General features: G+C 45.7%; 1 protein-coding gene across 2 annotated transcripts in view; it reads right to left on the bottom strand.

The window, feature by feature from the left end:
• Window positions 1-16,845: 16,845 nt before the first annotated feature.
• The window catches only part of USP32 (ubiquitin specific peptidase 32), a 212,936-nt gene continuing 206,184 nt past the window's right edge, over window positions 16,846-23,597 (bottom strand). For both annotated transcript variants that reach the window (XM_049860791.1, XM_049860790.1), the window contains exons 31-34: window positions 22,209-22,497; window positions 20,609-21,033; window positions 19,558-19,650; window positions 16,846-19,080 (exon numbers count right to left, since the gene is read on the bottom strand). In XM_049860791.1, the coding sequence (XP_049716748.1) occupies window positions 18,907-19,080; window positions 19,558-19,650; window positions 20,609-21,033; window positions 22,209-22,497 (981 nt within the window). In that variant the 3' untranslated portion in view covers window positions 16,846-18,906. The remainder of the gene's footprint in view (window positions 19,081-19,557; window positions 19,651-20,608; window positions 21,034-22,208; window positions 22,498-23,597) is intronic.

Raw genomic sequence — 23,597 nt, forward strand, 5'->3', positions numbered from 1 at the left:
AGTCCTCCGACCAAGAGGTTCCATTACCCAATTCTGCTTACCGTTGGTGGTAAGAGGGGAGCTGGTTGGTAGAGGTGACCTCTAAGCTTCTCCTACCCTGATACCCTTGGAACCCCCGGCCACTCCCAGCTAAGCCTGGGGAGAGGGAATAGGGCAGTTCCCCCTTCCCTTTTGTGACCAAGGATAAGCATGCTCGAGTCTTCAACAATGACCACACAGCTGTCCCCAGCAGGGGTGGGGGTGGGACACTGCTGTCTCCATGACAACAGCAGGCAGTCTGTGTCAGCTGTGGGGGTGTGGACACTGAACCTGTTCTCACTTCTTTCCCACGCAGCCTGGGGGGTACTTAAGCTGCTGCCCTTTCAAGGTTCAGGGCTCTCAGGAGGTCAGAACTGGCCCCCTCCCTCCCCACTTGACACCCTAGTCCCTACCCTCAGGCATCTTTCAGTGAACAACATGGCACAGAACCAGGAAGTACAACTCTTTGTAGAAGACTGAGACGGTGTCTTTTTTGGGGAGTCCCTGGCCTCTTCAACCATCAGCAGAAGGCCCATGACCCTCCCCCAGCCTCCCTGACCCCGCAGTAATAGACCTAGGCAGTGGGGGCCGGAATGGGCACTGCTTGCCCAGGGCCAGGGCTCAGGCCTCCTCCCTGTGTTCTGCCTGCCTTGCCTCCCAGCCGGAGCAGGCACTGCCAGCATCCGGCTCTCAGCAGGGCCACCCTGGGGCCCATCGTCCAGGGCCCAGCACAGCTGCTAGTCCCACGGCCCCTCCCTCTCCCTGAACTGCACCCCTCACCATGGATGGGCATTTCCTGTATTTGTGTTCATTTTTCTTGGTAAACCCCACTCCCTCCTTGCTGCCCCCATGATCCTCAGCAGTCTCCCTATTCGGGAAAAGATGGTTCTAAGTTCCTTGTGCCAGCCTGAGGTGGCTTCTGAGATAAGTCTCTCAGGAGGGTTAGGGCACTGCCAATGGCCTTTTATTCACAGAGGGCCCAAGCTGGCCCCTTGAGGCCCACATCCATTCACTTCTGATGTTCCTTGGGTCACTGCATTGGGTGTGCACACGTGCGCGCGCACACACACACACACTCACACAGAGTACCGCAGCTGACCGGGCCGGAGCAGAAACAGTGGCTGGCAGTTTGGGCCAGACCTGACTTCTCTGAGGCTCACTTGCTCTTTTCTTGCAGGCTCCCAGCACAGAGTGTGATTCCTGTTTGTTGAATGCCTACTGTGTGCTGGGCAGGGGCAGTGCCTTTTCTTTCATCTTCACTATAACCCTGTAAGCCAGTTGCTATTGCCTGGACTCCAACTGTTATGGATTGAATTGTGTCCCCCAAATATATGTGTTGCAAATCCTACCCCTATACCTGTGGTTATAATCCCATTTGGGAATGGGTTTTCTTTGTTATGATAAGAGGTCATATCAGTGTAGGGTGTATTTTAAACCTGTCATCTTTGAGACACAAAAAAAGCCAATCAGGCGCAAAGAAGCAAGCAGACATGGGGGGAGATAGATGCCAGGCCGTGTGAAGATCACCAAGGAGCCAAGAAATAGAAGCTGAAAAGAGACAAGAACCTTCGCCAGAGCCAACAGAAAGTCTTCCCCTAGAGCCAGTACCCTGAATTTAGACTTCTAGCTTTCTAAACTGTGACAAAATAAATTTCTGTGTTAAAGCCACCCACTTGTGGTATTTCTGCTATAGCAGCACTGGATAACTCAGACATCAACTCATGGCAACCCCACGTGTGTCAGAGTAGAACTGTGCTCCGTAGGGTTTTCAATGGCTGATTTTTCAGGCCTTTCTTCTGAAGTGCTCCTGAGTAGAATTGAACTTCCAACCTTTCAGTTAGCCTTCTAGCACGTTACTCATTTGCACCACCCAGGGACTCCACAACATTATAAGGACAGTATTATTTCTCCCGTTGTACGGATGAGGAAGCTGAGGCTAAGAGAGGAGCTAAGGGACCCATCAGAACGTGGGCCACATCACACCTCCTTGGCTCCCACTGCCAGCTTTCTCCCTTGAGAATCATTCCAAGGAGACAGACATCTATGACCGGGGCAGGGTGGGGTCTGCAATACCCTGTCCCACCCTGTCTCTGCTGGCTGCTGTCTGTCTCTGATGGGCCAGCGAGATTTGGCATCCGGGTGGGAGCCAGAGGCTAAAAATACTCCCATGTGTTTAGATGATTCTTGGAAAATAAACTTCCCCATCTTGGCTCTTGGTTTGTACACTTGCTGGCCCGGCTTCCTGTGGCTCTGATATGACTGTGTAGGGGTGTGTGTGTGGTGGGAAGGAAGGAGAGGGACCCAGGGCTCCCTCCCACCCTGGGAGCCCGAGGAAGGATCTGTAGGGCTCTGAGTAGGAGCAGTAGAGGCGGGATTTGTGGGGCAGGGGCTGAGGAACAGAGAGGGAGGGTGTGGCCGAGCCTGGTGGGGTGTGTGCGCACACACACACACATGCACATGTATAGGCTGCTGTGTCACAAAACTCCGGGGGCCAACTACACAAAGACAACACTGCAAATGGTGCCCAGGTAGCGTATGACCCAGAGGCCCTCAGCTCATGTGTGTGTTGGGGGTGGGAAGAGGCAGGGAAGCTGGATGTCCTGCTGGCATCTTTCATTCTATCAACAGAGGCTCTGTTCCCCTGCTGGGCCTCAGTTTATCCACCTGCAAAATGGGCTAAGCTTGGCCCTCCCATCTTCAGTGAACTAGCTGTCCCCAGGCTCCTGGGGTGACCTCAGGCGGAAGGCCAGCCTATCTCTGTGGGTGGGGTGGTGTCCTGCACCTCGCAGTGCACACTGCCAAGCGGCTATGCTTGTTTATCTGATTGGGGACAAAAGCACCGTCTCCTTTAGGGATGCAGGGGATGTCACAGTTCCAAGTGGTCCTGGGGAGGGGCTTCCTCTGGAGGAGGGCTACAGGACAGACAAGTCACAAGGCAGTTCCTTCCGCAGAGCCCTGGCCTGGGCCAGCCTGCACACTGTGGGGGCCCGCCAGGCTGTTCCATGTTTCAGCTGCTTCCAGGCCTGGGAGGTCAGGGAGAGGCCCAGAGGAGCAAGGAGCAGGGAGGGGACATGACCACAAGATTTGGAGCAAGAGTTGGTCTTTCAACAAACATTTATTATTTTTTCTGTGTCCGGGATGAAAGATTTAGGAAGGAAAGACCCAGTCTGAGCCCTGAAAGACGCCCCAGTGAAGGGCAGGGTGCTGGGCATGATAGTACCAGGTCCATAAAATACAGGCTGTGAGACGGGTGCAGACAGGTGGATAGCATGGGCCCCAGAGTCCCACAGGCCTGGGTTTGAGTCCTCCTTCTGCTGCTGACTAGCAAGGTGCCCTTGGTTATTTAGTCCACCTTCCTGAGCCCTAGTTTCTTCATTGGTAAAATGGAGATGATGACAGCATTTAGCTCATAGGACTGCTGTAAAGATGAACCAAGATACTTGGCCAAGAGGACAGGTTCCACACTTTGTAGCTATTATTATGGCTGTATTTATTAGAGAGAGCTTTGAAGAATGGCTAGGGCCTGCAGACTGGGAGAAAGTGGCTGCTTGCAGGGATGGGGGTAGGGAACGTTGGGTGGGGGGTGGAATTTTAGGAAGTGGGGCACTGGCTTACCTCTTCATAAGGAGCAGATGTGTGGTGTGTGGTGGGGTGGCAGTCCTGCTCCTGTCCAGGAGAAACTGCAAGAGCCTGTGTGAGGCCCACCTCTCTGCTCAGACACCCAGGGACATGCCCCAGCACTCTGTCCCCAGCCACATACATAGCAGCGGCTGAGGCAGACCTCTCAGCTAATCTTTGCCCAGAGTTGCTTAAGGTCACTCAGAACCTCAGGGGCAGCAAAGGGGACCAGCTGGGGCTTAGGGGCTACTCTGAAACTCCCACATCCCCCCCTGCCTTGTTGGGTGGGGGTCAGGGTTGAGGCCAGGCTGAACCCACCTTTCTGGAAGAAAAGCTTCCCCCAGCCAGGGACCTGCCTTCTTCCTTGCTGTGGGGGATTGATTGAGCTGGGGATCAGTTTCCCATTTCACTTTCCTCTAGCCCTTGCCCTCCCCCTTCCCAAAGAGCCAGAGGATTACCAAGTGTGTCCTCTGTTGCGTCCATCTCTACATCACAGGCTCCGTCTTTGGCTCTGTCTGCCAGTAGGACTCTCCTGTCTGGATTTACTGCAGGCTTCCCTCAAATCATTTTTTAGTATAAGTATATCCAAAATAGTGCATGGGACATACTTATAATACTAAGAAATTACTTGTTTATTTGAAGTGTAAATTTACCTGGTATCCTGTACTTTTATTCACTAGGTCTGGTGACCCTACCTTCATCCCACCTACCTCAGGGAAACTGAGGCTTACAGAGAAGGATGGACAAGAGAACGGGACAGATGGACTGAGACTGCCACAACCACTTCCTCCTTTCAGCCATCAGAATCCTCTCTCCTCTTCCCACCGGCCGCACACTCCTTCTAGGAACTGATAGCAGGTGGGTCAAGGGGCAGCAGTGGTCCAGGGGTTTTGCATTCCAGGTGATTTTGGAACTGGGCTCCCTCCCGGCATGCCTCAGAGAGGGCATTGGAGCTGGTCCTTCTGCCTGTGGACTTTCTTCCCACAGTTATCCAGTGACCCATGAGAGGGCCAAAAAACAAAACAACACAAAAACCAAATCCATTGCCGTCGATTCCAACTCATAGTGACCCTATAGGACAGGGTAGAACTGCCTCATAGGGTTTTCAAGGAGTGGCTAGTGGATTTGAACTGCCAACCTTACGGTTAGCAGCCGGAGCTCCTAACCACTGCGCCACCAGGGGAAATCTCTTATTTCTTCTCCCTTGGTCTCTGCCTGCCCTCTGCCTCATTGAGCTAGAGGCTCCAGGGCTCCCTTCCTGGATCCCAGCTCCCACTCAGTGTCTCAGCCACATTGCGGAAGGGTACCCCTGGGCAGCACCTGGCTGCAATTCTTGGGAGGAGTTAAGAGGGGCCTGATGCCAGGGTTTTATTTACAAACGGAGGAGGGATTCAAGAGGTTCAGGGGGTGGAGCACCCTGTTCACGTCATAGGTGGGCACGCAGGAAGGGCGGGATCCGGATACCAGAAGGGAGCTGAGCCCCATCTGTCCAAATTAGGCCTCTTCCTCTGATCTCCCTGGTCTACTTAACTACCCTTAACTATCATTATTTGCTCACTTACTATGTTATGCCAGGCCCTGTGCTAGGTACTTTACACCCATTATCTCATTTAGTCCTGACAACAACCTTTAGAACATAAGCTCCCACTAGAGCAGACCCCCAGAGCAGCAGGGATTTTCCCCTGTTTTGTTCACTGCTTGTGGTGGACACTGAGCAAGGAGCCCCCTGTCCCAGCTGCTGTGAGTGCTGTTGGAGTGAGACCCCTTCAGTTGTCAGCCTCTCCAGGGAGACAGAGCCTCCTCACTCGAGGTCACACTCCTTTCTGGGGCAGCCCACAGCCTGTGACTGATTGATGTAGGGTATAAAGGTCTGGACACAATGGGCCAACTCCAAAGAGCCCCTCCACACTCAGACCTTCCTGTGGCGTCAGTCAAGGTTATCATTGGACCTGTGTAGCAGTCTGATTTCTCTTTCTTCTCAGTCTTGCTTCCTTCTCCACCCTTCCACAGTGTTAGTCCTCAAGACACTCCCTAATAAACATCTTGGGCACTAAGTTTCATCTGCTTCCTGGGGAACCCAGCCTGTGAACACATAGTTCAGCACAGAGCACACAGTAGGCCTTAATCAGTATGGTTGATTGGAAGAACATGGGGTAGACATTGGCATTACCTTCTCTACCCATATAATAGTATGATAATAACAGCTAATATTTACTAAGATAAAACTATTTGAAAAGCTTTATGTCTCATTTAATCCTCAGAATAAGCTTCTGGGAAGTTTTATCTCTATTTTTCTCTTCATTGTCAGGTGAGGAAATGCAATATCCAGGACCCACGGGCCAGCAAGTAGTAGAGCCAGAATTTGAGCCCAGACAGTTTGAAGCCCAAGCCTACTCTCTTAAAATCACTATGTTCTGTCACTTTTCCAAGAGAAACTGAGGCTTAGAGAAGGAACTTGTCCCTTGCCAGCTAATGAGTGACTGAAATGAAAACCGAACCCAGATCTTCAGTCCCCGCAGTTCTTGTTGCTTCCTAAGCCAAGTGCTGTGGGTCTGAAATTATCTCTTGGGAGTCCCCACTTAGAAGGAAACTTGGATGAAGAAATCACCAAGGCAGCCCAGAAATGCTGGGAACACATGCTGTTCCCCAGACCGGCATGCTCTCTCTCTGCCCCGTTCATCTCTTCTGTCATGATTCCTCTCATAAAGCCTACACGCCAGCCAAGACTCGGCTTAAAAACGACTTCCTCTTCAAAGCCTTCTATGACCACTGCTCCCCGCTAAGGTCCAGCAGAGAGGGGCTGGGGGAACAAGTTGTAGTCATCAGGGTATGGAAGGGCCCACGCCAAGGATGATCACGCAGAAGGGGGCAGGCAGCAAATGTTTGCAGGATGAATGAATAAAAGGAAAAACAACAGCTAAGAGCAGAGTTACCAGGCACAATTCCAGGGCTGGGACTAAATATTTACCTTGCCCATTGGACAGTCCTGGGAGAGAAGTCTGGTTTTCCAAGCTTTATTTATGCCATCTTTCCTTCAGTGACTGACACAATCAACCTGGTTTTGTTACAGTTTGAACAGCTGTTTCCACATGTGGGGCCTGGGTGTATGAGGTGCTTGATCCTTGGTGTCCGCTGTTCCCCAGGCTCCATGTGTCCTCTTCAGGGAATCTACTTCCCAATCCTTGGGTCCTTGGTGACTTTGCCTCTCCATACTCTGGGCCTGGCCAGGCCAGGCCAGGCCACACTCTCCATGAGGATGCAGATCAAATTGGGGTTTCACTCTAGGTAAAGCCATGGGGTTCATTACCCTATTGGGTTTGGAGGGTGATGGGATGGAATTGCCAGGTCAATGCTATCAGTGGCTGCAGCCCCCTGGGAGACACCTCTCTTGAAGGAAAGGGGTTAGGCATGACCCACTGGGCCCAAGTAAAGCTTCAGAACTGTAGTGGGGGACGAACTTAGAATTCAGAGTGGAACCTGTCACTTAGCCTCTAGGATTCTCACATACGGGGTCATAAGGAGGACAGAAGTGGCGTATAAAAACCAAACCAAAAAACCCACTGCCGTCGAATTGATTCCGACTCATAGGCATATAAAAACGGAAAGAGCTATTTCACCAAAACACTAGCATGCGGGGGACAAGCTGCTCTGCTTTGGGGACACTCTAGTGGAGTGTAAGGAGTGCTGAATAACTCTGGACCCTGGTGCCCAGACTGGGGGGCGATGTCTAGAGGAAGCAGTGGAGGCACTGTTGGATAAGGGGTACCCAGTAGATCAGGTGGTCCTGCCCAGCAGATAGACATGGCAGCTGAAAGGACTAGTTTAAGAGTATGTTTCAGCTACCCTCTGCAGGCTGCCATCTATATTTACAGGGAGGGTAAGAGCAAGGTCCAGTGAAACTTGAGTCATTACACTGAGAGACTCCTCGCTGATCTTGAGCCTGCTGTGGCCAGGACAGTGCAGCCAACATAGGAGAAGCTGTTTCACGGAGACACTACTTGCTTGTAATTTGGTGGTGGTTCAGGGAGTTGGGCCCAGGCTGGCTTGCGCTCTAGGCAAGGGAAGCTTTCTTCAAATTACACATGATTACAGAGGAAATGTTTCATCCAAGCCTTTGTCAGGAGGGGTGCCCATCAGCCACTTTCACAGAGGTATTATCTGGGCATTGTGACAGGTCCTTGAGAGACTTCAACATTTCTGTTCAAATCAGTTATGGAGTTTAAATTTTCCTCCAAGTTTGCACTGCTTTGGTGGTACAGTGGTTAAGAACGTGGCTGCTAACCAAAAGGTTGGCAGTTCGAATCCTTCAGTTGCTCCTTGGAAACCCTATGAGGCAGTTCTACTCTGTCTTATAGGCTCGCCTTGAGTCGGAATTGACTTGATGGCAATGGGTTTGGTGTTTTTGGTTTCTTTTCCTCCTTCCTTCCTTCCTCTCCCTCTCTTCCTTTTCTCTGTCTGTTTCTGTCTCTGATATACTTCAGTTTTGAATTGAGGCCTAGCATTTCCATTACCATCAAAAGGGAGAGATGAGAAAACCAAAGTTGGGCTCATAAACAGAGGGAAAAGACAATGGGCTGCCTCTTTGGGGCTCACCACAGTCAGGACTGAATGGAAGGATGGGAGGGACACAGGCAGCTGGGGAGCTGCAGGCAGCTGGGGAGTTGCAGGCAGCTGGGGAGTCTGTCTGCTCCATAATGGGCCTGCGATGGCGGCTGGATGGACATGTGTTATTTGGTTTAGAGCCCAGGCTGCCGGGGTGCAACCACCTGGAATATGAGATCAGGCTCTATTGTTCTCCCTCCCTTCCTAGGAAAGGCCAGGAAGGAAAAGGCTGCTGCTAAAGGGAGGTGGCTTTGTCCTCAGTGGGTTAAGCATCATCATGTAGCCCCCGGTTTGGCGGGGGGGCCGGTGGGAGCACAGGAATCTCACGGCTGTTGGGGCTGGTGGCAGCCTTCCCAAGAACAGTTCAATAAACCTTGTCTTTCGGATCCCATCTCTGGAACTATCATATCCTTGCTTCCCTTAAATACCTGATAAGATATTGTCAGACACTCCAACGTCCAGTTTGGAGCTGGAGACCTTGACCTGACCCAGAGTCTTTTCTTTCTCCCTCCATAGCCCCTCCTCCCCCTCTACTCCCCATTTCCTCCCTCTGTCTAGCATCTAAGATCCCTGGGTCATCAGAAGTGAGGAGAACAAGCCTAGGATGTTAGTCTCCATCATGAGTCACTGGGTGGCTCTCTATTTGTGGCTCTCTATTTGCTTCTGAGGGTTGCTCATCTTCCAGGAAGAGAAGGAGGAGCTGGAGGAGACCTCACACGCAGCTTTCAAGAAACTCTGCTTCCTCTCCTATTGTCAAGGATTGAATTGTGTTCCTCTAAAATGTGTCACCTTGGCTAGGACATGATTCCCAGTACTGTGTGGTTGTTCTCCCTTTTGTGATCTGATGTAATTGTTCTATGTATTGTAAATCCTAACCTCTGCCTGTGGTTAATGAGGCATGATTAGGTTATGTTTGTTATGTTAATGAGGCAGGATTAGAGTGATGTGCAACACCTTTACTCAGGTCACAGCCCTGATTAGATGTAAGGGGTGTTCCCCTGGGGAGTGGCCTGCCTCACCTTTTATCTTACAAGAGATACAAGGAGAGAGAAGTGAGGAGAGAGGGACCTAATTACTATCAAGACAGAAGAGCTGGGAGTGGAGTGCATCCTTTGGACCTGGAGTCCCTGCTATGAGAACCTCCTAGACCCAGGAGAAGATTGATGCCATGACACATGGAGATCTTCAAGGAACATCGAGTCCATGGACATTGAGACAAGCATCTTCCCCCAGAACCAACAGAGAAAGAAAGCCTTCCCCTAGAGCTGGCACCCTGAGTTCGGGGCTTCTAGTCTCCTAAACTGTGAGGGAGTAAATTTCTGTTTGTTAAAGCCACCCAATTGTGGTATTTCTGTTACATTAGCACTAGATAACTAAGACATCTATGTAATAGTAATACTTTGCATTTGAACAGCTGTTATTGGTTGCTAAGGGTTTCATATTCACTTTCTCATTCAGTGCTTATCTCAACACTGTAAGGTAGTCAGGGTCATAATGATCACTCCCTTGTCAAGGACAGGTCACTGAGGCACAGGGTGATCGTCTTGCCTAGAGGTGCTAAGTGATGGATCACAGACTCCAGTTTGGAGAGGGATGGGATGGTACACGAGAAGCCAGATTAATCGGGTTTGAATCCAGCTCTGAAATATCCCATTTGGGTGACACCTTGGGCAAGTGACTTAACCTCATTGAGTCTCAGTGTCCTCATCTATAAAAATGGATGATAATGCATCCCTCGTAGAGCTGTGGTGAGACTAAATAATGAATGAAACATGCATAGCATGGCGTCTGGCAAATAGATGTCCATCAAATATCTAAGTACTTACCCAATTAGTGAAGAGGACTTGAAGCACTTACTGATGAAGATTAAAGACCACAGCCTTCAGTATGGATTATACCTTAACATAAAGAAAACAAAAATTCTCACAACTGGACCAATAAGCAACTTCATGATAAATGGAGAAAACATTGAAGTTGTCAAGGATTTCATTGTACTTGGATCCACAATCAATATCCATGGAAGCAGGAGTCAAGAAATCAAATGATACATTGCATTGGGCAAATCTGTTGCAAAAGACCTCTTTAAAGTGTTAAAAAGCAAAGAAGTTACTTTAAGGACTAAGGTGCGCCTGACCCAAGCCATGGTGTTTCCAATCGCCTCATACGCATGTGAAAGCTGGACAATGAACAAGGAAGACCGAAGAGGAATCGATGCCTTTGAATTACGGTGTTGGTGAAGAATACTGACTATACCACATACTTCCAGAAGAACGAACAAATCTGTCTTGGAAGAAGTACAGCCCGATCACTCATTAGAAGCAAGGATGGCAACACTACATCTCACATACTTGGGACATGTTACCTGGAGGAGCCAGTCCCTGGAGAAGAACATCATGCTTGGTAAAGTAGAGGGTCAGCGAAAGACATTAAGATCCTCAATGAGATGGATTGACACAATGGCTGCAAGAACGGGCTCAAACATAACAATTCTGAGGATGGCGCAGGACCAGGCAGTGCTTCATTCTGTTGTACACAGGGACTCTATGAGTCAGAACCAGCTCAACAGCACCTAACAACAACAGTCCAGCTTTTCTTCCAGTTCCAAGCCCAGGACTATCCTTTACACCAAATAGTAGGTGTCAATGAACATTTGATGGATAAGTGAAAAGCTCAGCCCTCTCCCTTTCCCCACCTCTCCCAAAGTGAGAGGATATTTATTTGCAGCTCTAAGTCACAGGGAGCTCTGCAAACCAGGAGCTGAAGCAGCAACTCTTTCCAGCTGGTACAACAATGAAAGGTCATAGGCCCCGGGGCTGGCTCCCTATAGAGGCCCAGCCCCTGGGACAGAGGCCAGGGAGTGGGGCTGGCCACTGCAGGCACTGCCAGCGGTCTCTGCAGGCAGCGAGAGTGACTGGCCCTCACCCTGCTTGGCTGGCTTTCTCCCCCTGCCCAGATGTACTGAGAATAGCAAAATGGCCTCTGGAAAGGCTCACCTGCTGCCACTGATTTCCAGCAGACCAAATGAGTTCTCCTACCAAGTCCTCCTGCTGGGAACATTCTCTGGGATCTCCTCAGGTGCTGCTGCATGACGGACTTTCTGACCGCTTTGAGGTGAAAGGCATTTTAGAGGACATCTGATCCAGAACACTCAGAGGTTGCTCAGACAGCAGCCCACCCTCCACCTTACTTCAACCTGAGTGACTCCAGCCTCATCATCTGCTTCAGCTACTGGTCATTCAGGTAAAATGTGGTTGAAGAAAGGACCTGGTCCTGATGTTTCAAAATAAAAATTGAAGACCACTGACCTAACGCAACCCCCCCACCCCTTATTAACAAGGGGAACTTAGAGGAGGCAAGTGATCTGCTCAAGGACATACAATTCTGCAAAGTGCAGAACAAGCACTGCAGACTTGACTTCTAGTCCATTGCTTCCCATGGCATCAGCTAAGATGACTGCCTTGAACTTAGGGCTATAGCATCCTCTGAAAATGAGCAGGGCGCCCTCCCCTGCCTGATCTATAATCCCAGCATGCAATAGGGTTAAGCCATCAGCAGCAGAAGATCCTGTTATGGAGAACTGAAGGGTGGCACCAAAAAACCCTCAAGGCAGCAGAGAAATTCCTCCAATGGTCTTAGATGCCTCCACGGGTCAGGCAGGCTCACTCTCTTATCTGGCCCTGTCCTTTGTTCTCTTCCTCACACCCATGGGTGAGTGGGCTCCTCCCTCCAGCATGCCTTCTCTCTTCCCAGAACCCTTGTTTTCCTCTCACCTCTCGCCCAATTCTTTTCTCTCTCTCTTATTTTGACTTTCTTTTAGCGCTTTGGAGCCCTGGCGGCATAGTGGTTGAGCACTACGGCTTGCTGTGGCTGTTAACCAAAAGGTTGGCAGTTCAAATCCACCCACTGCTCCTTGGAGACCCTATGGAGCAATTCTACTCTGTCCTATAGGGTCACTATGAGTCAGAATTGACTCAATGGCAATGGGCTTGGTTTTTGAGCACTTTAAGCCTAGTATCCATTTGTGAGTTCCTCCTGGGCCTGTAGTAAGGTTCGAAGTTCTCTCCAGCAAAAGTAGATGTGTATTTATGAAAATGCAAAGTTAAATTACAGCAAACGAGTTTATCTTATAATAAAAATAAAATGGCATAAACCAGATTAGTGTGGAGTTATACAAACAGTATGAAAATGTTTTACAACCCTAACAAAATACTTGCAATATATATGCACTATAATTTTTTTTTTTTTTTTTTTATGTAACTGGTCTGACCTTCAAAGGCCTTCAGAATATGGTTCCTGCTTGCTTGTTATCTTCTACTATGTGCCTCAGGCACCTTCAGCTCAAAGAGGCCTACACTACCTGGAATGCACCACCTGGATCCGGCCTCTGCTCCTTTGCTGTCTGTGCACCTGCCTAGACTGTTCTGCCTGCTTCTGACAGTATAATCCTGATCTTGCTTCACGGCCCAGCTCACTTTTCCATTTGGCTTTCTGTAAGTACTTCATCAGCAGCCTACAGCCTAATGTCCTCAGTCAGCACTACATCAGAGACAATTATGTCTGGGGGCTTTGGGTTAATTACTCTCACTCCTTCTCATGTATGTGCATATGCATATCGTCTTTCCCTAATTAGACTGGAGGTAATGATGCCTCCTCGTGTTCACTCCCTGGAGCGGCGGTTTCCATAAATGACCAATCTGCAGGCCAGTGCAGTCTGGCTGCTAAAGAATCTCCCTGAGGGACTTATTAAAATGTATATTCTTGGATTGCATGGGAAAGGGTGATCCCATAAATTTGGGTGATAATAGGCACTGAACCTGGAACATAATAGGTGTTCAAATAATAGCTTTTATCCCCTACTTAAGCAAAGAGAACACTGGTATAACGTGGCAATGATGGGTGAAGTTCTAGAATCAGCATTTTTCAGAAGCTCCTCATTGATTTTGATGATGCTGATGGATTGCCAGGTTGGGAATCACTGCCCCCAAAGAACCTAACCCAGAGCTCTGTCCATAGTAACCCACTGCTGTCGAGTCAATTCCAACTCATAACAACCCTATAGGACAGAGTAGAACTGCCCCGTAGGGTTTTCAAACCTGTAAATCTTTACTGATGCAGATTGCCACATCTTTCTCCCAGGGAGCAGCCGGTAGGTTTGAACCAGTACCTTTTAGTTAGCAGCCGAGCACTTAAGCACTGCACCACCAAGGCTCCTTTCTGTACACAGTAGGTGCTCACATGTTGTTAGCTGTATAGCTCTGGATTGGTAATGAACTTGATCATAACTGATTGTCATACCTGTTTTCTGTTTTATACTACTATCTAATAGGTGCCAAGCTCTGTTTACATGGATTATCTATTCCTTACAATCACCTTTTGAAGTAATTGGTATTCTCACTGGTCATGAGAAATCTGAGGATCTAAGGAACTTACTTTAGTTCCCAGCTGTCATAACAACAGCACTAGAATCTAACCTCCGGCTTAATGGGCTCAAAGTCCACAACCTTTCTAATTAGCAGAGGGCATGAACTGGTGACTTATTCGCAATATCCAGCTTGGCCAGTGCAATGTTTAAAAAAATTGCCCACATTTCAAAATTGGATATTTTGCATTAACATCTGGATTTCTGGCTTCTCTTGAGGTAAAAAAAAAAATCATTTAACACCAGGGCACAGACTTTTGTATGGCAGTGGTCAGATGGAGCTTTTATGCGGTGCCCTAGAGTTCACTGTAGTCCCCGCCACGCCCCATTCATACCCAGGCTAGACTTGCTCCTCTGACTTTGGTTTCTAACCTAGTCCCTTAGGCCCCTGAGTTTCTGATTCCTGCACCCTTATCTACTGTCTCGCTTCCCATTGCTCAGGAAGTTTGGCAAACCTAAAGATGGCCTCTTTTTGTTGCTCTGTCCTGTATGTTGCTCTGATCATAGAGGTGTGTGCGTTTCTGACTCTAATTTCATTAGTAAGGACCCTGCTGTACATCACTAAGAAAAACTGGGATCCCTACTTCCCAAGCTATACCCTTTGCCATCGATTTGATTCCGACTCATAGTGACCCTATAGGACAGAGTATAACTGCCCCATAGAGTTTGCAAGGCTGTAGATCTTTACTGAAGCTGACTGCTACATCTTTCTCCAGGTGGAGAAGCCCGGCTGGACGGTTCAAACTGCTGACCTTTTGGCTAGAAGCTGAGTGTTTAATCACTGCACCACCAAGGCTATACAATTCTAGTAATGTGCTATATTCAACTTCCACAAAAGCTGTAAAAAATGTGGCAAATGATCTACTTGCTCCATTTCTATGGTGTTGTCTCCAAGTAAAAAAAGAAACCATAGTGAACAACGCCACCAAGTGGTAAACCAGAGAGGCTAGAATGCTGAAGGGGCCTCTCTCAACTTACAGGCAGGGACATTTGGAAACTATAAACAAAATGCTTGCTCTTCTCTATAAGCTGGTTCTCTTCAAGGGTCTTTAAAAAAAAAGCTTTATTTTTGATGACTTTTTGGATGCTTTTTCTGTTTGTTCCTTTCCTTAAACAAGCTGCCACTGCTGCTGATTTAACACATTTCATTTTATCCACTATTCCTTATTTCTGGAAAACGTTACGTATGCCCCGAACCAAAATCGAAACCCATTGACATCGAGTCGATTCCAACTCAAAGCGATCCTACAGGACAGGGTAGAACTGCCCCATAGGTCTCCAAGGCTATAAATCTTTACAAAAGCAGACTGCCACATCTTCCTCCCTCAGAGAAGCTAGTGGGTACAAACCGCTGACCTTTTGGTTAGCAGCCAAATGTTTTAACCACTTCATCACCAGGGCCCCCTAAATATAAGTATTAAAAAACCCACTGCCATCGAGTCAATTCCGATTCATAGCAACCCTATAGGACAGAGCAGAACTGCCCTGTAGAGTTTCCAAGGAGTGCCTGGCGGATTTGAACTGCCAACCCTTTGGTTAGCAGCCATAACACTTAACCACTACACCACCAGAGTTTCCAAATATAAGTACAGAGCTATTAAATTATTGTAATGTCAGTGCCGCAAAGGGGTTAAAAAAAAAAAAAAAAAACCTCTCTCCACAACAAGATTGAATCTCACGGAGTAAGATTTCACACTCACTGAGTACTTACCAGGACCTGTGCCAGGCATTTATATACTCCATTTACTTCTGGGTTTGAACCACAGACCTTTTGGTTAGCAGCCGCGTGCTTAACCACCAGGGCTCCTCTTTAAAAGCCTAAGACGTAGGTATTCTGATTGTATAGGTAAACCAACAGGGACTGAAGGTGAAGGACCCATAGCTCTAAATCTTGGTCTCTTCCCAACACACCAGCTGCCTCTTTAGAGACCTCCTGGAAAGATAACTAGGGACATCTTGGTTTCTCAGCACCCCCCTAGAAGCCCAGGGTCATTTCAAGGCATTATACAAATGAAAGCTTCTTCTTTATCTTACCTCCTAATTTGTATAAAAACGATTGTAGGGCCAATAGATGTATTTACAACAACACAAGAGAGTAGCTGCTGAGACTGCTTATGTACATCCAAACACCTCATGGTATCTTCCTTGGTTTGGAGGTTTATGGCCTTGGTTTCATGGAACATCTCAGTTAACTGACCTAATAAGGTGTTTAGTGCTTCTGCTCTACCTCCTAGTTCCTTGTATAGTGCCTGGGGTCTTAAAAGCTTGCAAGGGACCATCCAAGGTACAACAATTAGTCTCTATTCACCTGGAACAACAGAGGAAAAATGAGAGACAGGAATAGGAGGAAAAATTGGAACGTGTAGCTAATTGCTTCCATGAACAACTTCTTCCTTTGCCAGGAGACCAGGAGAGCTGGATGGTGCCCAGCTACCATTACTGAACATTTTGATGAGAGATTATATAGAAGAATCCTGATCAAAAGGGAAAAAACAAAGAACAGAATTTCAAATTCTCATGGCATCCAGACTTTCTGGAGCCATGGAGGCTAAATGAACCCCTGAAACTATTGTCCTGAGATAATCTTTAAACCTTAAACCAAAAATATCCCCTGAAGTCTTCTTAAAACCAAACAATAGTTTAGCTTAACTAGTAAACAATGCCTACTCTGAACATCCTGCTCTTTTAAGTGCTATTTATATGGGATCAAATGACAACAGCAACTGGAAAGATTTGGTAGGAACTTTAGAGGGCAGTGAGCTTATGTTAATGGCGGAGGAACAACCCAGAAAAAGAAGGTGAGAATGGTTGCATAACTCGAAGAATGTAATCAATGTCCCTGAATTGTACATGTAGAAACTGTTGAATTGTTGTGTTTTTGCTATGTATATTCTCAACAACAACAAAATAAATTAAAAAAACAAAACTATTGTAGAACCTCTTCTGCCAATTCTTACTTTACCACCTGCTCTCCACCCTTCTCCCCACTTCAATGTCGCCTTCCAAATAATTTCCTAACAGGGGTGTCAGCTGGGTTTAAATCAAATCACCTGGTCGTTCCGGGTATCTTCTTCTACCTTTAAAACATTATCCAGCCCCTCGGAGATGGAGTATTGACTCTGCAGGTCAGACAGGCATTATTCAAGGAGGAGGATCAGACCAGGATCACACAGACAAGGACAGAAGAATCTGACATTTTGTGTTTACTTGAGCAGAGAGAAAACAGAGCACATGGGTGCATCCACAGTATTTAATTTGTTTGGATAATAGTTACAGATAAACGGTACACTCCATATACAATTACCAATACTTTTTTATACAGTTCATATTTCCGTACACCAACACTATTTTATTTACACTCTATTTATGTACATTAACGTCTTTCTAAAGTCAGTGCATTGTCAACAAGTTTTATACAGTAATTTACAAGGCGAATGTAGTTAATAGTTAAGTTAATAAAATTTCTGCTAATTCATGAATTAAAAAAAAATTAATTACAACCAATATAACAAACACAGATCAAACAACATTAGTAGATTGTGCTACCTGCTTAAATAAAACATATGTAAGGAAATTATTTAAAATCTTCCACTTTTTCATGGGACTTGTCTCGGTAGGAATGGACAGATTTTGTACACTGAAAATCCTGAAATGGTAAAGTCTGCATTTTCTGACTTCATCACATTATACCATTTAGGCCACTCCTTCCTACTTGCAATAATAGTCTTCCTCTGAAAAGGGTTTCGACTTAGGTAGCCATTTAAGACAACCTTTCCCAACGCTCTGAGAAGAACTGGATAGTAACCGACCTCAGATATCAAAACACAAATGCTTAAATACATTGGTACCTACTACCTACGAAGAAGGAAGGCTAATGGAATCTAGCAATTAAGAAGAATCAACTTCCAGGGTCCAACTGAATAAAAAAAGACCAAAAAACAAAACTATTTACTTCAAACATAAGTTTAAAAAAAAAAATCAGGAAAATTAAAAAGAAAAAAGCCTGAAATAAATAACGTTTATATCTTTGTTCCAGTCTTGAATAATCAAAGGAAAATATGAAGTAAGCAAAGAAACAAATTTTGATGCCCACTACTGTGAAATTAACAAAAAAGGACATGTAAACAAAACGAAAGTTTATTTCCTGAAACCACCAATTTCACTAAAAATCCATAGGAACTATCAATGTTTGGGGTGTGTTTTGTTTTTGAATTTAGTATGATGGGAAATACCTCAATTAAGTTAATTTATAGCCCTTACAGCCATCAAAGAAGAACAAGTTTTTAAAAGCTCATTTGCATGTATTCTCTTCTTTTTTAAAGTGCAAAACAAACAAAAAACCACTAATAGTGAAACACCATCTAGCTCTGACGCAGCTTTTCTGCCCAGAAGCTCTTTGTGCAACACGTGCGTGGGAACATGTAACAAACACTGCCACACTTGACAGCTGGGGTTACATTTGAGTACACATTAAGCGTCCTAAAAGTAAGATTTCTCTACTTGAAAGGATCTCCCAGGAGACTTTTCCTTTCTACAGGGTCTCTCTGCCAAGGCCCCAAGTAGCGAGCACACAGCTCTTAAAGAGATTCCTCCCGTTCACACTGACCACTGTGTGCCTCTGCCACCAATGACTTGGCTGTGTCTCAAACACAACAACAAAAACAAAAAGCAAGAAAGACATAGAAACAGCGGGAAAATGGTCTGAAAAATAAGCCTAAAAATCTGTGTCCACGTCCTAAGAATCATTTGCACATCTTCATGATCTTGCTTTCCTTGTCTTGTCAATAAAGTGGAATAAAACTTCAGGAAGAAGGAGGTAGCATATCATGTCGTCCCCAGACAACACTACAATGGTTTGTTTTTTACTTTGACTCCAAGGAAATCCTTAGTATTCTGTTATGATTATTGGTAAACTCTATACTCACTACATGTTTGTTTGTATCTGGACAAGCACAATTTAGCTCTTATTTGGTCCCAGGTGGCTGGTGCCAAACCTTTTTGTTTACAGGCTAATGGTGGGCTCTGCCTGAAAGTTCTCTACCAGACAGCTTGTGTGAGACACTTCAAAACAAAGTTACTATTATTGTTATGTTAACTGCTATTTTAATTAGGATTTTTATTTTGTGCTTCAGGGTCACAGGATAAAATAATTACCTTTAGCTTGCCTTTCAGTGACGCTTTTGCCAAATGTCAGCTACAGGGAGTCATCTCCCTTACCACCAGCCTGTCTAGCAGCCAGAGTGGTAGCTTTACTGCAACACACAGTACTTTTTGTAATCGGACTCGAAGTCTTCGTCCATGCTGCTCGTGTCTGCCATCTTTTTGCCATCAATCTTTGGAAGAAATTGTGCATAGTCTATCCTCTGCTGCTCATAGAAAAGAATGTAGGCAGAGTCGGTGTCAATTTCATCGGGGTGAAGTTCCTGAAGGGGCGAGAAAAGCCTTCAACAAAAAATTTATCACCACTTGGGCTCTTAATCCTTCCTGGGGTGGCAGGAGACCAATCCTCTCTAGATACTAAACCTGGCTGCTTCCAATCAGCTTAATATTTTAGTCTTTAATATCTGCCCCGAAAGTAAGCCCACTTATTCTCAATGTTCATTTTGGGGGGAAAATATTCTAACAGACAAGTCAAAAGAATGAAAAAACAAAACAAAAAACCCCATCAAATTTCAAAAGCTCAAAAGACAGCAACTTTTTCTCATTAATTCCTTTTATTCACAACTCAATATTTTCATTCCCTACTCTGCATATTGTTGTTGTTTCTTTAAAGGCATCTATATATTGATAGTAACAGAAACACCTATTTCCTATTTAGGAAAAAGTCCATCATTCCAACAAATGCCCCCCAGGTCTGCTGATATCACCATTTCTAACTTTCAAAGATTGAGGATATTTACCTTACAGCTGCTGTCATTGTAACAGTACCACTTGCAATTTGGGTTTTTGGCATAAGTGACATAATGGCCCCCACCCAGAATTCCTGAATGGCACTGCAAGAGAGAAGAAAGTGGACGCGTGTTAGCAGTTAACATTACCACGGCTGTGGCACAGCCCTGCGATCTTAGCGGGAGAATAATGATCATTTAGGTGGTTAAGAAAAAACGCTTTGGAACCATCTATAAACAAACAAACAAAAGTAGAATTCAAAAAGGCAGAAACTCCAAGTCTTGTGTGAATGAACCACTATTTTAAAGTAGTAAATTATTTTTGGAAATAAAAAATCCGTTCAAAAAGAAAGTTGCTGTTGATTCCAACTCATGGTGACCCCATGTGTGTCAGAGTGGAACTGTGCTCCACGGAATTTTTTTAATGTCGGATTTTCCGGAAGTAGATGGCCAGGCCTTTCTTCCTAGGCACCTCTGGGTAGACTCAAACCTCCAACATTTTGTTTAGCAGCGGAGTGTGTTAACCGTTTTCACTACACAGGCACCCTCAAAAGTTCTTTAGGAGCACACAATTATGAATGACTTGAACCTGTGACTCTAGTTATAATAAACATCTGGTCTTTGCTTCGAATAGTTACGTTCTCTTGTGTTTCCTTAGCTTTTCTCATGCTGTTGCCTCTGTCTGGGCCCGTCGTCCTTCCCCCATCCCTTCTCCGACTGGTTAATTCTTACTTATCCTTCAGAACTAAGCTCTAATGTCCATTCCTCTTGGGTTCCTAGACTAGGTTAATGTCTTCCTGTGACCCCACACAGGCGTTGTGCTTTCTTCTATCATGGTTCTAATTCTGATGAACTCTGACTGATTACATGGCCATCCCCTCACCACACTCTTTGGATTCTATCCAGAAGGCCAAGATATCTACTGTTAACTTTGTCTATCACCAAGCTCAACGACTAGAAATTAAGCATGCCCTGAATAAATAAATGCTTGTTGAATAAATGAAGACAAATGAATAAACCACTGAAAAGTACCACTCTGAAAACCAAACAACAAACCACTTACCGAAATTGCATATAGATTATAAATAGGCTTAACACGAATATCTTCTCTTTGGTCATCGGTGCTGTCTTCCTCACTGTGGTTTTCAGGCTGACCATTGCTGTAGCCGTTGCCACATGCCTCATGCTCATAAAGGAATCCATTGGCCAATGTTACCTCATGGTCCTGAGGGGTGACCAGCTCGGGCTGACTGCCCCCCAGCATGTGCCCTCGGCTCAAGGCATCAGTCAGTTCACAAACTTGTCCAGCCCCATTTTCTTTGCTGGCATCCAAGTTCTCCTTACTACTTGATAGTTTGTTTTTGCTGCCAATCTGGGGCAGCCGGAGCCTCCCTTTGCTCCTCCCCAAAGTCCGTGGGCTGCTGTTAGGGCTGCTGTTTTTGCTGGAGGGGCAGCTGGTTCCACTTTTTCTTGATGAAGAAGGTGAACCTGTGGAAAGGAAGAGAAGATTCATAAATCCAAACGTCACAAGTTAAACCCGTCACCAAATGCTAATTTTGGATCCAATTTCCTAAGTGTACACATAAAGATAAAGATAGGGGAATAGAGATTGGCTATTCTTTAGTTCCTACTATGTTAGCCTGTAAGTTACATTACTGTCTTCCTCAATGCCAAGTCCCTACAGGCAGCAGTGTCCTGAAAATATAAAGTACCACAGACGTAGAAAATAACAAAGGTGATTTATGTCAGGTTCAGTTAAAAAAATTATTATTAGGCTAAGGATTTTTATAAACATATATTCCTCTTCTTTGTGAAATATTAGACAAAAAATATGACCACCATTTATTAAGCATGTAATACTGTTAGGCACAGCACTTGGACCTCTTATGTGTTACTTTGACCTCTCATAACAATCCTGCAAGGTAGTGGTTCTTAAACTTATTGGTCATAGTTCCCTACCCACTTTTATATCCTTAAAAATTGTTGAGGACCCCTAGAACTTTTGTCTATGTGGGTTATATCTACCAATATTTACCATATTAGAAATCAAAACTAAGGAATTTTCGACACGTAAGAATCCACAAGCATGTATTTCATTGTCAAAGCGATAGCAGTATCATGTCGTCTCTGCCTCCACAGTACCCTCGTCAAAGAATGATAGTGAAAAAGTCAAATAATTTCTTAGTATTTCTATGAAAACACTTGTCAAAGAATGATAGTGAAAAAGTCAAATAGTTTCTTAGTATTTCTGTGAAAACATTCTTGACCCTCCAGACATCCTACATAATTTCTTATGGTAAATAATGATAGATGGAACCCACATCAACAAAATGGTCTCTGCTGTAAGGGAACAAGAATGACAACTACCACTGATGCTTACTATGTGCCAGTGTTTCACCCATGATGCATCAAATCCTCACACTCTGTAAACCTGGTATTATCTCCCATTTCCAGATGAGAAAGCTGATTTAGGATGGCTGCATCTCTTGCTAAAAGTCACGCAGCACAAATCCAGATAGGCTGAGTTCCAGATAGGTCCCTTCCATTCCATTAAGCTGTTGCTCCAGGACGGAGGACAGAGGGAAATATGTGGGCTACGGGGGCCCCAGGAAAGCCCCCGCTCAGGGTGCTGGCTTGACCCTTTAGGCCCGCAGCCTCCTCACCTTTCGGGCTACTGATGATGTTTGCGCTGAGCGAAGACGGGCTCTTGGTCAGGAGCACATCCTCTTCCCCAGCCGAGTTCTGGGCATCGGCTTTCTTCACTTCTTCTGTTGGAAGCCGTGGCTCACAGAGGTCGTCCCCCTGGGGTGTGAGTGCTTTCCGGTGGCAGAGAGCTGGGTCCCTCGGTACCAAAAAAGCACTAGGGTCAAAACTTTCACGAGGAAATTTAACAATTTTCTGGGACTTTATCCACCGGCCATTCACAAACTGAAATCGTTTAAGGTGAATAATCTGGAGAAGGTAGAAAACACCTGCGTTAAAGGGTTGCAAAGACACAATATTTACATTTTAAAAAACTGGTTTAATACATATGAATGTTCAAGATTATGTAACACTGACTCTTCATTATTCTTTTAAGATCTCAAAAATGTGATTTTTATAAATATCTTTATTTTATGCTTTGGGTGCTGGTTGCAAGTATATAATTGTCAAAGCTCCTCAAACTGAATATTTAAAATCCATGCATTTAATTGTATATTAATTATACTTCAATTAAAAAAAAAAAGTTTTCCCCCTCCCCACCTGCCTTGCCCCCAGTCTGCCCCTGCCGTCTTTTTCCCTCCCCTGCCAGTTTCCATTTTTGGGAGCTAGCTAATCAATGTTATTAATTTCTTGTGCATCCTTTCTTGGGAAGTTGTTCTGGCCTAAGGAAGAAAAACCTAAATTCACAGTCTCAAAGAGTGGTAGTAAGAAAGCATGAATAAGAAAATACATACAAGCTCTGGTTAAAATATACCAGTACTTTATAGTTGCACCTGATATAATACAGCCACCCTTAAGGAGAAAGCTTTCTCAAATATCTCCTAACTGAATGAAGCTACAAGATTTTCTATCTCAGGTATGCTATACCCAGATTGTAGACGAGTGGTCTTAAGGCAGAATTCATATATGAGTTTCACAGAATTCTCTGGAAGCTGCATGAAGAAGGAAAAACCTACATTCACAGTTTTTCTCACAGGATAGTGGGATGAAGACATGAATGAATGCTTTGTGCTGGGTCATGAATCTAGCCAATATCTAGTGAGGATGCAAGTTGTTCTTAGGTGCCATTGAGTTGGTTCTGACTCACAGCGACCTTATGTACAAAGGAAGGAAACCCTGCCCAGTCCTCCACCATCCTCACAATCATTGCTATGTTTCAGTCCCACTGTGTCAATCTATCTGGTCGAGGGTCTTCCTCTTTTTTCGCTGACCCTCTCCTTCACCAGGGACTGGTCTCTCTTGGTAACATGTCAAAGTATGTGAGACGAAGTCTCGCCATTCTCACTTCTAAGGAGCATTCTGGCTGTACATCTTCCAAAATATGTTCGTTTTTCTTTGCCAACACTAAA

This window comes from Elephas maximus, chromosome 19 (assembly GCF_024166365.1).
Source record: "Elephas maximus indicus isolate mEleMax1 chromosome 19, mEleMax1 primary haplotype, whole genome shotgun sequence".
Classification (NCBI taxonomy): domain Eukaryota; kingdom Metazoa; phylum Chordata; class Mammalia; order Proboscidea; family Elephantidae; genus Elephas; species Elephas maximus.